Source organism: Caretta caretta, chromosome 2 (genome assembly GCF_965140235.1).
Source record: "Caretta caretta isolate rCarCar2 chromosome 2, rCarCar1.hap1, whole genome shotgun sequence".
Taxonomy (NCBI): Eukaryota; Metazoa; Chordata; order Testudines; family Cheloniidae; genus Caretta; species Caretta caretta.
Genome location: NC_134207.1, coordinates 269,676,096 through 269,691,181, shown reverse-complemented (window position 1 = coordinate 269,691,181; position 15,086 = coordinate 269,676,096). Strand labels below are relative to the sequence as shown.

The window sequence follows — 15,086 nt, the reverse complement described above, 5'->3', positions numbered from 1 at the left end:
CTGTCTGGGGCACGCAGCAGAAATTGCTCGTCACGCTCGTGGATTTGGTTGGTTACCCCTAGCTCCTGGCTGAGGGGGGCTTGGTGCCAGGCCTGGTGGGCAGCAGGGGAGCGTCTCTGTGTTGCCAGGGTGCACTCACTGCTGGTGGTGTCTTCTCCTGCCCATCCTGGGGATTAGCTCTGCCAGGCGTTGCACCCTCCACGGGTGGTATCTTCACCCTGCAGCTCCTCCCTCGCTCCAGGAACTGCAGCCACCTCTTCCGGACTCGGCCCTCTGGCCAGGTCACTACGTAGTTCCCCTTCTGGGGGTTACCCAAAGTCCTTCCACACAGCCAGTCCCAGGCAGTCCTCTCCGACACTGTCCTGATGGTGCCACTTCCCCAGCAACTGGTAGGGAAACCAGGGCCACTCACTACTCCCGGGGCTCTGCACCTTGTAACCGGTCTGCTGTCCCGCAGCCCTTGCTGTTCCTTCCTACAGCTTCTGGTCCCCCTCTTCTCTGGGTGAACCAGCTCTAACTTCCTCAGAGGGAGTCACTGTAAGTGCTTCTCCCTGGGAGTGACTGCAGCCCCCTTCTGCTGCCAGCTTTCTGGCTTTATAAACCCAGCCCAGCTCCTCCCTCAGCTGGGCTTCATCAGTAAGTTAGGCCTTAGCATCCCCTGGCTCTTCTCCAGATGTGGTCTACAGGTTAATTGGTCTAATTTACCCCTTCAGCCCTTGTGTGGGGTGGGCACAGCCGATGCTCTCCATCCACGAGCTGAGGGGGGAGGCAGCTGAGCTCCATAGTTAGGAGAGTGGCGGGCGGGTGGTCGGCCATCCAAGTCCTGGAGATAGGGGAGGGAAACTATCTGGCTGCATTTCTGACAGGGGAGGGGACCTTGCCCAGCCTGGGCTGTGAGGGGAGAGCTGCTTTCTGCCCACAGAGCTGGCCAAGGCCCCCAGGGAGACCCTTGAGGGGGAAGCCAGGGACACAGACCCTGCAGCTTGCTCCGCCTGGTCACTCCCTGAAGCCTGCAGGGGCAGCAGTCACTGCAAACACCTCAGCAGGGGCGCAGAGCTGAGGGCAAGAGGTGGGCAAAGGCAGCCTTGGGGGCACGGCTGGGAACCAGACAGATGCAGGACTGAGCAGATGGGTAGCCAGGAATTGGGAGCAAAGCTCAGAGTCTCCCTCAAGAAAACTCCACAGCATGGGGAGCCACCCACCCACCACAAAGCTGAGCAAAATCAAGGGGCAATTCTGGGGTGGGGCATTGCCTGGTGCCAGTGGCTGCCAGGCTGGGGCTGGCGCCAGGCTGAAGTACCCATTGCCATGGACACAGGAGTAAGGCACCGCAGCCCAGTGACCAGGCCTGCCCAAAGTTTGGAGCTGGGCCTTTGCATGTGCCCTGGCCACTCTGGGGCTGCAGAGTCCATAAAGATCAGCCGCGGGCACGGGCGCGATAAAGCTCTCTCAGCTCGATGGGTGTATTGCTGGGGGAGGGGGACAGGTTCTGGACCAGCCCCGCTGTCCTTCCCTGTCTGCTCTTCCTTGTCCCTCCACTCTCCCACTGCATCATAAAATCATAGACGATCAGGGTTGGAAGGGACCTCAGGAGGTCATCTAATCCAACCCCCTGCTCAAAGCAGGACCAATCCCCAATTTTTGCCCTAGATCCCAAATGGCCCCCTCAAGGATTGAACTCACAACCCTGGGTTTAGCAGGCCAATGCTCAAACCACTGAGCTATCCCTCCCCCACATCACTCTCTGTCGCTGTTTCTGTCCCGACACCTCCTTTGGGTAGGGCAGGAGAGACACCTGTGCCCCATGTTGGGGGCCCCAGCAGATGCTGTTAGGGGGTAGGTGGCCGTGCATAGGTCAGTACTCACTAGCCAAACTACACAACTAACCAGGAAACAAGTCAAGCGCCCACCTGCGAATGAGTGGCCTACACACCTAGCCCTGGTCTACACTAGGACTTTAGGTCGAATTTAACAGCTTTAAATCGATGTAAACCTGCACCTGTCCACACAAGCCCTTTATTTCGACGTAAAGGGCTCTTAAAATCGATTTCCTTACTCCACCCCTGACAAGTGGATTAGCGCTTAAATCGGCCTTGCCGGGTCAAATTTGGGGTACTGTGGACACAATTCGACAGTATTAGCCTCTGGGAGCTACCCCAGAGTGCTCCATTGTGACTGCTCTGGACAGCACTCTCAACTCAGATGCACGATTGTTTGCCATTGCTCTGACGCAGGGAGGGGCGACTGACGACACGGCTTACAGGGTTGGCTTACAGGGAGCTAAAATCAACAAAGGGGGTGGCTTTACATCAAGGAGTATTTCAGGCAGGACTTCACGGAGGGGTCCAATAAGAAATGGTGCACCTAAGTTATTGTTCTTATTGGAACAAGGAGGTTAGTCTGGCCTCTGATTGATACATGGCTAGATTTACCTCGCTGCACCTTCTCTGTGAGTGACCGCAGTGTGACCTAGAGGAATGAGTCCCCTAGACGGGGGGTGGGGGTTTGCAAATGAGTACAAAACAAATCTTGTTTTGATACACTCCATCTATCTTTTACATCTTTGGCTGGCAGCAGACGGTGCAGAAGGACTGCATGCCATCCACATCTCATGGCTGCTCGGCAGAAGATGGTACAATAGGACTGCTAGCCATCCTCATCTCTTGCCTGCCCGGCAGAAGATGATGCAATAGGACTGCTAGCAATCCGTATCACCTGCCTGCTCACCATAAAATGGTTCAATAGGACTGACTGCAGGACTAAAGAGAATGACTTGATCAAGTCACTCCAAATTTAGTCCCTGCGTCCATGTCTGCCCAGGCGCTCCTGATCGACCTCACACAGGCCACCAGGAGCACCTCGGACATGACGATGACAGCTACCAGTCCTATTGCACCGTCTGCTGCCACAAAGCAAGGGGTTGCTGCTGCTGTGTAGCAATGCAGTACCACGTCTGCCAGCACCCAGGAGACATACGGTGACAGTGAGCTGAGCGGGCTCCATGCTTGCCGTGGTATGGCGTCTGCACAGGTAACTCAGGAAAAAAGGCGCGAAATGATTGTCTGCCCTTGCTTTCACGGAGGGAGGGAGGGAACAGGGGCCTGACGATACGTACCCAGAACCACCCGCGACAATGTTTTAGCCCCATCAGGCATTGGGATCTCAACCCAGAATTCCAATGGGCAGCAGAGACTGCGGGAACTGTGGGATAGCTACCCACAGTGCAACGCTCCGGAAGTCGACTCTAGCCTCGGTACTGTGGAAGCGCTCCGCCGAGTTACTGCACTTAATGCACTTAGAGCATTTTCTGTGGGGACACACACACTCGAATATATAAAATCGATTTCTAAAAAACCGACTTCTATAAATTCGACCTAATTTCGTAGTGTAGACATACCCTGGTGAGGGTTCCTTCCTCTCACCCAGCCCCTAGCTCCCGGCCCTGAGCTCTGCTAATGGACACAGCGTGCATGGAGAGCCAGACCGTAGCCCTCTCTCCTGCTGGCTGGGAGGCCAGACTTATGTGGGCCTCTCCCACAGAGCCCTGAACCCAGCCCCTCTCCTGTGGCAGACAAAGAGGAAGCTTCCTATTTCCTCCCATTATCCGGGAAGCATCAGGATAAACTGCAGAGGAGACGGGAGTGTGGAGGCGAAGGGAACCCACCAGTTACGTTAATCCAAGCCTTCCGAGTGAGTCGAGCTACAGGAAGCCGCTAACAGCTCCAGCCACGCTGCAGCAGCATGCTCCATTGCTGACTGCCAGCGACTGGGCATATTGGTTAGACGAGCACTCTCCACCCGCATGCCTCTCATCGCCCACCCCTGCTCACTTCCTCGGGCATTCCCTCTGGTGGTTTTGTTGTTTTCTTATCAGAACAATGCCACTAAAAGGGAAATGTAGGTAACTATTTATGGAGGGTTCTGCTCCACCCTCTTCTCTGCATCCAGCAGTCTCAGGGAAGGACGGTGAGACACGGCCATGCTGGAGCTGCCATCTCTAGGCCTGGGGTGAGGGGTGCAGAGGTGTGGGGATGGGGAGACCTGGTACAGAAACAGAATAAAACCAAATTCCGACACCCTGCCTGACCAGTCCTGGGAAGGGTGTACAGGATTTTGGTTTTATTCTGACTAGAGCCAACTTTTATTATGACTTTAGAAACTTAGATCCAGTTGGGCAAATCTTTTCCCCCTGTGAGCTACAGGCTGCTCTGAGCAGGTTCATTTCCCTCTGAGCCTCAGGGGGGCTGGCGTTGTGATGGGGGCACAATGCTCTATTTCAGCCCCATTGCAGGGTGGGATGATACCAAGATGGGACAAGGCCTGATCCCTGCCGTGGGCCCACACTCTGCATCTGGTCTTTTTGCCACCACAAGGTCATCGGTAACAAAGCCCCATGCTACAGCTCCGATCTAGCCCAGACCAACCATGCACAAACCCCCATGGGTGGGTGTGACCAGACAAGAACCCTGCTCTCTCAGCTCCCGACACAGCGGTCTCTACCCTGGCTAGCACCAGCCCCTGTGTCAGAGGGCTGTGGTTCAGCGAGTATGGACTTTGCACAGTGAGGCACTTGGGGGCACGCACACCACGCACAGTGCAGCTGGAGCTCACGGGCTTCGCTGGGCACTTGCACTCCCTTTCACTTTCCCCTCTTGAGTGCCACATCTCAGACAGGATTCCAGTTCCTCCCGCAGACAGGCAGCTCCTCTTACGGCTTCCAAACCCTGGCTCACCCACCTGCCCATTCCATAGCTAAGCTTTTTCCATCCTGCGACGCACTGAGCTGACTCCAGATTTACTCACTTGTGTAGGGGGGAAACCCCCCCAGTTCCTGAGCCGTAAAGGGCTGAGGCTGTATTCCGAGTAAGAAACTGTGGTTCAACACCCAGTGTTGTCCAAAGGAATCCATCTTTGCCCTGAGCATTTCACTGGTCATGTTTAATAGCGAATGGAAGAGAGGCTAAGCCATGGAAATGTGGGGAGACGAGCCTGAGCCCGTCACGTCTGCAAGACACTGCAACATCCCCTGCAGCCTGCAGGAGGGGTGAAAGGAAATCAACAGTAACCCAAAGAGGCCTTTGTACAGTGTGTGAGAAAAACCAAGTGTCTGACACATCCTGTTCAGCACAGAATTTCTGCCATGCCAGCCTTACAGACCAAAGGGAAAGGATTGTAAACGGCATTCTTTGTATGGGAGGTCTCTGGCCTTGCACTTCAGTGGAAATGGAGAATGCTTCACTGGAAACCATCCAACTCATCTGACAGATCAACACTCACAATTTAAAATATATATTTGCGTCCAAGAAATTCCAGGGCATTTTACTGGAGAGAGATATTACAAAGAGGCAAAACCCCCCGCCCCATCCGGCACTTGGCCCCCTTCTCTCCTCCCCTCCCTCAGAACCCGGCTCCTGCCACTGGAGCCCTTGGCTGTTCCCAGGGACCCTCCCCACCCCCAGCACCTGCAGACTGGGCCCAGGGCAGTGATTTCAAAGCTCCTGGCACATTCTCCATGCCCACTGTTTGCCTCTGGGACTGGGGCTGGGTTTGGCTGGAGTTTGGGGGGAAGGGCTCCATCTCTCACTTGACAAAGCCCTGGCTGGGATGATTTAGCCCTGGTCTACACTAGGACTTTAGGTCGAATTTAGCAGTGTTAAATCGATGTAAACCTGCACCCGTCCACACAATGAAGCCCTTTATTTCGACTTAAAGGGCTCTTAAAATCGATTTCCTTACTCCACCCCTGACAAGTGGATTAGCGCTTAAATCGACATTGCCGGCTCGAATTTGGGGTACTGTGGACACAATTCGATGGTATTGGCCTCCGGGAGCTATCCCAGAGTGCTCCATTATGACCGCTCTGGACAGCACTCTCAACTCAGATGCACTGGCCAGGTAGACAGGAAAAGAACCGCGAACTTTTGAATCTCATTTCCTGTTTGGCCAGCATGGCAAGCTGCAGGTGACCATGCAGAGCTCATCAGCACAGGTGACCATGATGGAGTCCCAGAATCGCAAAAGAGCTCCAGCATGGACCGAACGGGAGGTACAGGATCTGATCGCTGTTTGGGGAGAGAAATCCATGCTATCAGAACTCCGTTCCAGTTTTTGAAATGCCAAAACCTTTGTCAAAATCTCCCAGGGCATGAAGGACAGAGACCATAACAGGGACCCGAAACAGTGCCGCGTGAAACTGAAGGAGCTGAGGCAAGCCTACCAGAAAACCAGAGAGGCGAACAGCCGCTCTGGGTCAGAGCCCCAAACATGCCGCTTCTATGATGAGCTGCATGCCATTTTAGGGGGTTCAGCCACCACTACCCCAGCCGTGTTGTTTGACTCCTTCAATGGAGATGGAGGCAATACGGAAGCAGGTTTTGGGGACGAAGAAGATGATGAGGAGGAGGAGGTTGTAGATAGCTCACAGCAAGCAAGCGGAGAAACCGGTTTTCCCGACAGCCAGGAACTGTTTCTCACCCTAGACCTGGAGCCAGTACCCCCCGAACCCACCCAAGGCTGCCTCCTGGACCCAGCAGGCGGAGAAGGGACCTCTGGTGAGTGTACCCTTTAAAATACTATACATGGTTTAAAAGCAAGCATGTGAAAGGATTACTTTGCCCTGGCATTTGCGGTTCTCCTAGATGTAGTCCTAAAGCCTTTGCAAAAGGTTTCTGGGGAGGGCAGCCTTATTGCGTCCTTCATGGTAGGACACTTTACCACTCCAGGCCAGTAACACGTACTCGGGAATCATTGTAGAACAAAGCATTGCAGTGTATGTTTGCTGGCATTCAAACAACATCCGTTCTTTATCTCTCTGTGTTATCCTCAGGAGAGTGAGATATAATTCATGGTCACCTGTTTGAAATAGAGTGCTTTTCTTCAGGGGACACTCAGAGGAGCCCATTCCTGCTGGGCTGTTTGCCTGTGGCTAAACAGAAATGTTCCCCGCTGTTAGCCACAGGGAGGGGGGAAGGTTGAGGGGGTAGTCACGCGGTGGGAGGAGGCAAAATGCGACCTTGTAACGAAAGCACATGTGCTATGTATGTAATGTTAACAGCAAGGTTTACCCTGAAAGAGTGTAGCCACTGTTTTATAAAATGTGTCTTTTTAAATACCGCTGTCCCTTTTTTTTTCTCCACCAGCTGCATGTGTTTCAAGGATCACAGGATCTTCTCCTTCCCAGAGGCTAGTGAAGCTTAGAAAGAAAAAAAAACGCATTCGCGATGAAATGTTCTCCGAGCTCATGCTGTCCTCCCACACTGACAGAGCACAGACGAATGCGTGGAGGCAAATAATGTCAGAGTGCAGGAAAGCACAAAATGACCGGGAGGAGAGGTGGCGGGCTGAAGAGAGTAAGTGGCGGGCTGAAGGCAGGGCTGAAGCTCAAATGTGGCGGCAGCGTGATGAGAGGAGGCAGGATTCAATGCTGAGGCTGCTGCAGGACCAAACCAGTATGCTCCAGTGTATGGTTGAGCTGCAGCAAAGGCAGCTGGAGCACAGACTGCCACTGCAGCCCCTCTGTAACCAACCGCCCTCCTCCCCAAGTTCCATAGCCTCCACACCCAGACGCCCAAGAACGCGGTGGGGGGGCCTCCGGCCAACCAGCCACTCCACCACAGAGGATTGCCCAAAAAAAAGAAGGCTGTCATTCAATAAATTTTAAAGTTGTAAACTTTTAAAGTGCTGTGCTTAAAGTGCTGTGTGGCATTTTCCTTCCCTCCTCCACCACCCCTCCTGGGCTACCTTGGTAGTCATCCCCCTATTTGTGTGATGAATGAATAAAGAATGCATGAATGTGAAGCAACAATGACTTTATTGCCTCTGCAAGCGGTGATTGAAGGGAGGAGGGGCGGGTGGTTAGCTTACAGAGAAGTAGAGTGAACCAAGGGGCGGGGGGTTTCATCAAGGAGAAACAAACAGAACTTTCACACCGTAGCCTGGCCAGTCATGAAACTGGTTTTCAAAGCTTCTCTGATGCATACCGCGCCCTCCTGTGCTCTTCTAACCGCCCTGGTGTCTGGCTGCGCGTAACCAGCAGCCAGGCGATTTGCCTCAACCTCCCACCCCGCCATAAACGTCTCCCCCTTACTCTCACAGATATTGTGGAGCACACAGCAAGCAGTAATAACAGCGGGAATATTGGTTTCGCTGAGGTCTAAGCGAGTCAGTAAACTGCGCCAGCGCGCCTTTAAACGTCCAAATGCACATTCTACCAACATTCTGCACTTGCTCAGCCTGTAGTTGAACAGCTCCTGACTACTGTCCAGGCTGCCTGTGTACGGCTTCATGAGCCATGGCATTAAGGGGTAGGCTGGGTCCCCAAGGATAACTATAGGCATTTCAACATCCCCAACAGTTATTTTCTGGTCTGGGAATAAAGTCCCTTCCTGCAGCTTTTGAAACAGACCAGAGTTCCTGAAGATGCGAGCATCATGCACCTTTCCCGGCCATCCCACGTTAATGTTGGTGAAACGTCCCTTGTGATCCACCAGAGCTTGCAGCACTATCGAAAAGTACCCCTTGCGGTTTATGTACTCGGCGGCTTGGTGCTCCGGTGCCAAGATAGGGATATGGGTTCCGTCTATAGCCCCACCACAGTTAGGGAATCCCATTGCAGCAAAGCCATCCACTATGACCTGCACATTTCCCAGGGTCACTACCCTTGATATCAGCAGATCTTTGATTGCGTGGGCTACTTGCATCACAGCAGCCCCCACAGTAGATTTGCCCACTCCAAATTGATTCCCAACTGACCGGTAGCTGTCTGGCGTTGCAAGCTTCCACAGGGCTATCGCCACTCGCTTCTCAACTGTGAGGGCTGCTCTCATCTTGGTATTCTTGCGCCTCAGGGCAGGGGAAAGCAAGTAACAAAGTTCCATGAAAGTGCCCTTACGCATGCAAAAGTTTTGCAGCCACTGGGAATCGTCCCAGACCTGCAACACTATGCGGTCCCACCAGTCTGTGCTTGTTTCCCGAGCCCAGAATCGGCGTTCCACAGCATGAACCTGCCCCATTAGCACCATGATGCATGCATTGGCAGGGCCCATGCTTTCAGAGAAATCTGTGTCCATGTCCTGATCACTCACGTGACCGCGCTGACGTCACCTCCTCGCCCGGTATCGCTTTGCCAGGTTCTGGTGCTGCATATACTGCTGGATAATGCGTGTGGTGTTTAATGTGCTCCTAATTGCCAAAGTGAGCTGAGCGGCCTCCATGCTTGCCTTGGTATGGCGTCCGCACAGAAAAAAGGCGCGGAACGATTGTCTGCCGTTGCTCTGACGGAGGGAGGGGCGACTGACGACACGGCTTACAGGGTTGGCTTCAGGGAGCTAAAATCAACAAAGGGGGTGGCTTTACATCAAGGAGTATTTCAGGCAGGACTTCACGGAGGGGTCCAATAAGAAATGGTGCACCTAAGTTATCGTTCTTATTGGAACAAGGAGGTTAGCCTGGCCTCTGATTGATATACGGCTAGATTTACCTCGCTGCACCTTCTCTGTGAGTGACTGCAGTGTGACCTAGAGGAATGAGTCCCCTAGACAGGGGAGGAGGCAAATGAGTACAAAACAAATCTGGTTTATTTCTTGTTTTGACCCACTCCATCTATCTTTTACATCTTTGGCTGGCAGCAGACGGTGCAGAAGGACTGCATGCCATCCACATCTCATGGCTGCTCGGCAGAAGATGGTACAGTACGACTGCTAGCCATCCTCATTTCTTGCCTGCCTGGCAGAAGATGGTACAATACGACTGCTAGCAATCCTCATCTCTTGCCTGCCCGGCAGAAGATGGTACAGTACGACTGCTAGCAGTCTGTATCGCCTGCCCGCTCACCATAAGACGGTTCAATAGGACTGACTGCAGGACTAAAGAGAATGACCTGGTCAAGTCACTCCAAATTTAGTCCCTGCGCCCATGTCTGCCCAGGCGCTCCCAGCCGACGTGGCCAGGAGCACCTCGGACACAACGAGGACGACTACCAGTCGTATTGCACCGTCTGCTGCCAGAAGGCAATGGGTTGCTGCTACTGTGCAGCAAAGCCATACCACGTCTGCCAGCACCCAGGAGACATAGGGTGACGGTTACCTGAGCGGGCTCCATGCTTGCCGTGGTATGGCGTCTGCACAGGTAACTCAGGAAAAAAGGCGCGAAACGATTGTCTGCCCTTGCTTTCACGGAGGGAGGGAGGGAACAGGGGCCTGACGATATGTACCCAGAACCACCCGCGACAATGTTTTAGCCCCATCAGGCATTGGGATCTCAACCCAGAATTCCAATGGGCAGCGGAGACTGCGGGAACTGTGGGATAGCTACCCACAGTGCAACGCTCCGGAAGTCGACTCTAGCCTCAGTACTGTGGAAGCGCTCCGCCGAGTTAATGCACTTAATGCACTTAGAGCATTTTCTGTGGGGACACACACACTCGAATATATAAAACCGATTTCTAAAAAACCGACTTCTATAAATTCGACCTTATTCCGTAGTGTAGACATACCCTTAGTTGGGGTTGGTCCTGCTCTGAGTAGGAGGTTGGACTAGATGACCTCCTGAGGTCCCTTCCAACCCTGATATTCTATGATTCTATGACACTGCAGGCTTCAAGACAATGGGCATACGGGGTGTGAAGAGGGCTGAGTGATAATTGGGAGCTTCTTAGGAATGCTTTATTAGATGCTAAATACTCCCCACAGTTCTGCAATTATGTATGAAGGCTTCTTCAGTTAAAAAAGAGTAACATCCTAGTTAAGAGGGGAAGTCAAATTAGCAATTAAAAATAAAAACATAATATATAACAAATGGAAAAATGGGGAATTTGATAGCAATGAGTACAAACCAATTGTTAAGAAAATGCAGATAATTGATAAGGGAAGCTCAGCATAGCAGTGAAAAAAATCTATGGCCAGTGCAGTTAAGGACAAAAAGAAGGAATTCATTAGGTATACCAGAAACAAATTAAATCCTAACAATGGTATAAGTCCAGTACTAGGTCAGGATGCTAAAATAGACAATCCTGATGCAGAAAAGGCAGAGGTATTGAATCAATATTTCTGTTCTGTATTTGGAATCATAGAATCATAGAATATCAGGGTTGGAAGGCAATGAAGCGTGATGACGTATTCGTACCTCATAGTGATAAGGACAACTTCCTTCTATTCCATCAGGAATCCTGCAGGTTGTTAAACAGCAACAGCTAAAGTTAATTTTTTAATTGGTGGGACGGGATAACTCACACCCAAGCATATGAAAAAAATGGGTTGAGGAGCTCTCTGAACCACTGACGTTGATTTTTAACAACTATGGACTACCCAGGAAGTTCCAGAGGACTGGGAAAAATGCTATTGTTGTGCAAATATTTAAAAAATTTAAATGACGCCAAACTGGATGAGCTGAGTGACTCTAGACCAGTTAGCCTGACTACGATGCTGGGCAAAGTCCTGGCAAAGCTGCTCTGGGATGCAGTCAGCAAAGACTGAAAGGATGGCAGCGTGACTAAGGGCAATCAACATGGTTTTATGGAACACAGGTCTTGTCACACACATTTTACATCACTTTTTGATGAGATTACAAGTTTGGTTGACAAAGATAACTGATGACATAATGTAGCTATGACCTCTGCATGGCTTTTGTCTGAATCCCATATGACATTTTGTTAAAAAAGCTAGCACTATACAAAATCCATGTTACCCGTATCAAATGTATTAAAAGTTGGCTACCTGAGAGATCACAAATGTAATAGCAAACGAGAATCATCGTCCTTGGGGGTGTTTCTCCTGGGATCTGGTTTGTCCCAATGCTATTCAATACCTTTCTCAAGCTTCTGGAAGAACAGAGAAAACCTTTGCTGGTAACATTTGCAGGTGATGCCACAGACATTGGCAGAGTGGTCAGTCATGATGGGCACACGTCAGTTATACAGACCGAGCTGGAGCACTTGGTAAGGGGGGCTCATTGGACTAGTCATTAATTCATTCTCTCGCTCTAGCCCAGTGACTGTTCCACTATGGATAAATGCTTAATTGTCACTGGGTCGGAGACAGAGTGACTCTGTATGTAGTCCAGTGCTCAGAGCACACCCCTGGGCTGAGTTAGACCCAGGGTCCAGCCCCCCGCTCTAGTAGCTGGGTCATTATTTATCCACAGTGGAAAAGCATCACAGGAGAGACTGTCGGAGCCCCACATCAGGCCATAGCTCAGTGGTTAGGGCATGCTTGGGACAGCCCTGTTCAAAGCCTTTCTCCTCCTCCGATGGAGGGGGAAACTGATCCTGGGTGAGAGCTCTAATTAATGGCAGTATTGCCAACCCCAAACGGTCAAAAATCATGAGTCAGGCTCACCAAAACTCACGAGATTGGCTTTAAAAGCGGGAGATTCCGTAAAAAATAATAGATTTGGCATTCTTTTGATTTGCCTTTTGTTTGTTGAGCCCTTAGGGTGCACGGGGGTCACATTTTGAAGCTTTCTTTACAGCCAGGAGGGGTAGAAACTTACTTGTTCTTTAAGAATGAAGGCTGAAATCATCAGAGATCCACGTGACTCAAGGAGCTGGGGCTTTAAGGAAAACAGGCGTTGTGACAGCAGAGCAGAGGCTCCAAGAACAGAAATAAATAAAACATGGCACTAAGCCCCTTATCTTCCCCCAGCATGGACTGGCCTGTCCCAGCCTGGCGGGCACGGCTAGTGGGGGCTCCCCGAGGCCTGAGACTGCGCTGCAGGGCTGGCACACAGGGAGAAACCACTCGAGATGGCCCCAAGGGTACGTAAGACCCAGTCAAGCAACCAGGGGCCAGAGCGGTGCAGCCAGCTTGGCCTTCCCTGAACCTTGCCCTCAGCCCTCTGGAAGAGGAGACATACACCTGTGTCGTCTGTACCCCTGGGCCGGAGCAGTGACAGGGCAGCCAGTCTGCCTCCATTCTCCTGCCCTGGGGGGCAGTGGGGACAGAGGGAGGCCAGGCCGGGCGGGGGTGTGTGTCTGGGGTGGGGTGGTAGAGGCACGACCAGCAGCAGGTGAAGGGGTCCTGGATTTGGGGGTCTCGCTAATCCAGGAGAGAGGGGTGGAGTGGGCTGGGTCTGAGAGCTGCCCCTGGCTCTGGCAGCTCTCAGACCCAGCCCAGGAGGGGGATCCCCTCCTGACCTAGCCTCACCTGGGCACCTGGAGTTATGGCCGTTTGGCTGTTTGGGGCGGGCACTGGGCAGACAGCCTGGCCCTGCATCACTGCCAACCCCACAAGCTCATGGCAACAGGGCCCATCGAGCACCTACCCGGGACCCTGATCCCACAACTGCCAGGGGTGAGCCCGCGCTCCCCTCAGGCGGGAGACGAGAGGCAGATGGGGGGGTGTCGGTCCGCGCTCCCCTCGGGGGGGGGGCTGGAGAGGCAGTTGGGGGGTCGGTCCGCGCTCCCCTCGGGGGGGGCTGGAGAGGCAGTTGGGGGGTCGGTCCGCGCTCCCCTCGGGGGGGGGGCTGGAGAGGCCGTTTCAGGGGGGGTCGGTCCGCGCTCCCCTCGGGGGGGGGCTGGAGAGGCAGTTGGGGGGTCGGTCCGCGCTCCCCTCGGGGGGGGGGCTGGAGAGGCAGTTGGGGGGTCGGTCCGCGCTCCCCTCGGGGGGGGGGCTGGAGAGGCAGTTGGGGGGAGGTCGGTTCGCGCTCCCCTCGGGGGGGGGGCTGGAGAGGCAGTTGGGGGGGTCGGTCCGCGCTCCCCTCGGGGGGGGGCTGGAGAGGCAGTTGGGGGGTCGGTCCGCGCTCCCCTCGGGGGGGGGGCTGGAGAGGCAGTTGGGGGGTCGGTCCGCGCTCCCCTCGGGGGGGGGCTGGAGAGGCAGTTGGGGGGAGGTCGGTTCGCGCTCCCCTCGGGGGGGGGGGCTGGAGAGGCAGTTGGGGGGGTCGGTCCGCGCTCCCCTCGGGGGGGGGCTGGAGAGGCAGTTGGGGGGAGGTCGGTCCGCGCTCCCCTCGGGGGGGGGGCTGGAGAGGCAGTTGGGGGGTCGGTCCGCGCTCCCCTCGGGGGGGGGGCTGGAGAGGCAGTTGGGGGGGTCGGTCCGCGCTCCCCTGGGGGGGGGGCTGGAGAGGCAGTTGGGGGGTCGGTCCGCGCTCCCCTCGGGGGGGGGGGCTGGAGAGGCAGTTGGGGGGAGGTCGGTCCGCGCTCCCCTCGGGGGGGGGGGCTGGAGAGGCAGTTGGGGGGTCGGTCCGCGCTCCCCTCGGGGGGGGGCTGGAGAGGCAGTTGGGGGGGGCTGGAGAGGCAGTTGGGGGGAGGTCGGTTCGCGCTCCCCTCGGGGGGGGGCTGGAGAGGCAGTTGGGGGGGGCTGGAGAGGCAGTTGGGGGGGTCGGTCCGCGCTCCCCTCGGGGGGGGGCTGGAGAGGCAGTTGGGGGGTCGGTCCGCGCTCCCCTCGGGGGGGGGGCTGGAGAGGCAGTTGGGGGGAGGTCGGTCCGCGCTCCCCTGGGGGGGGGGCTGGAGAGGCAGTTGGGGGGGTCGGTCCGCGCTCCCCTCGGGGGGGGGCTGGAGAGGCAGTTGGGGGGAGGTCGGTCCGCGCTCCCCTCGGGGGGGGGGCTGGAGAGGCAGTTGGGGGGTCGGTCCGCGCTCCCCTCGGGGGGGGGGCTGGAGAGGCAGTTGGGGGGGTCGGTCCGCGCTCCCCTGGGGGGGGGGGCTGGAGAGGCAGTTGGGGGGTCGGTCCGCGCTCCCCTCGGGGGGGGGGGGGCTGGAGAGGCAGTTGGGGGGAGGTCGGTCCGCGCTCCCCTCGGGGGGGGGGCTGGAGAGGCAGTTGGGGGGTCGGTCCGCGCTCCCCTCGGGGGGGGGGCTGGAGAGGCAGTTGGGGGGAGGTCGGTTCGCGCTCCCCTCGGGGGGGGGGCTGGAGAGGCAGTTGGGGGGGTCGGTCCGCGCTCCCCTCGGGGGGGGGCTGGAGAGGCAGTTGGGGGGTCGGTCCGCGCTCCCCTCGGGGGGGGGGCTGGAGAGGCAGTTGGGGGGTCGGTCCGCGCTCCCCTCGGGGGGGGCTGGAGAGGCAGTTGGGGGGGGGCTGGAGAGGCAGTTGGGGGGGTCGGTCCGCGCTCCCCTCGGGGGGGGGCTGGAGAGGCAGTTGGGGGGAGGTCGGTCCGCGCTCCCCTCG

The 15,086-nt window shown here is 55.5% G+C and overlaps 1 protein-coding gene and 1 long non-coding RNA gene across 2 annotated transcripts; one reads left to right on the top strand and one right to left on the bottom strand.

Annotated features, from left to right (window-relative positions):
* Positions 1-705: 705 nt before the first annotated feature.
* On the top strand, positions 706-7,709 carry LOC125633018 (uncharacterized). Its single transcript, XM_048842141.2, has 2 exons — positions 706-6,551; positions 7,140-7,709. Exons 1-2 carry the CDS (start codon positions 6,146-6,148, stop codon positions 7,658-7,660), a joined length of 927 nt encoding a protein of 308 aa, XP_048698098.2. The 5' UTR covers positions 706-6,145; the 3' UTR covers positions 7,661-7,709.
* Positions 7,710-8,745: 1,036 nt separating this feature from the next.
* LOC125633006 (uncharacterized) lies at positions 8,746-13,331 on the bottom strand. The gene is made up of 3 exons (XR_012667328.1): positions 12,487-13,331; positions 11,712-11,815; positions 8,746-9,326 (listed from the first exon to the last, which is right to left on the bottom strand). It is a non-coding gene; the product is annotated as an uncharacterized LOC125633006 (long non-coding RNA).
* Between the last annotated feature and the right edge of the window lie 1,755 nt (positions 13,332-15,086).

Bases quoted from the DNA above. Each gene is read 5' to 3' on its own strand.
- LOC125633018 (XM_048842141.2), top strand. From the start codon at position 6,146: ATGAAGGACAGAGACCATAACAGGGACCCGAAACAGTGCCGCGTGAAA. The intron at 6,552-7,139 runs GTGAGTGTACCC...TTTCTCCACCAG, and splicing joins AGGCGGAGAAGGGACCTCTG to CTGCATGTGTTTCAAGGATC.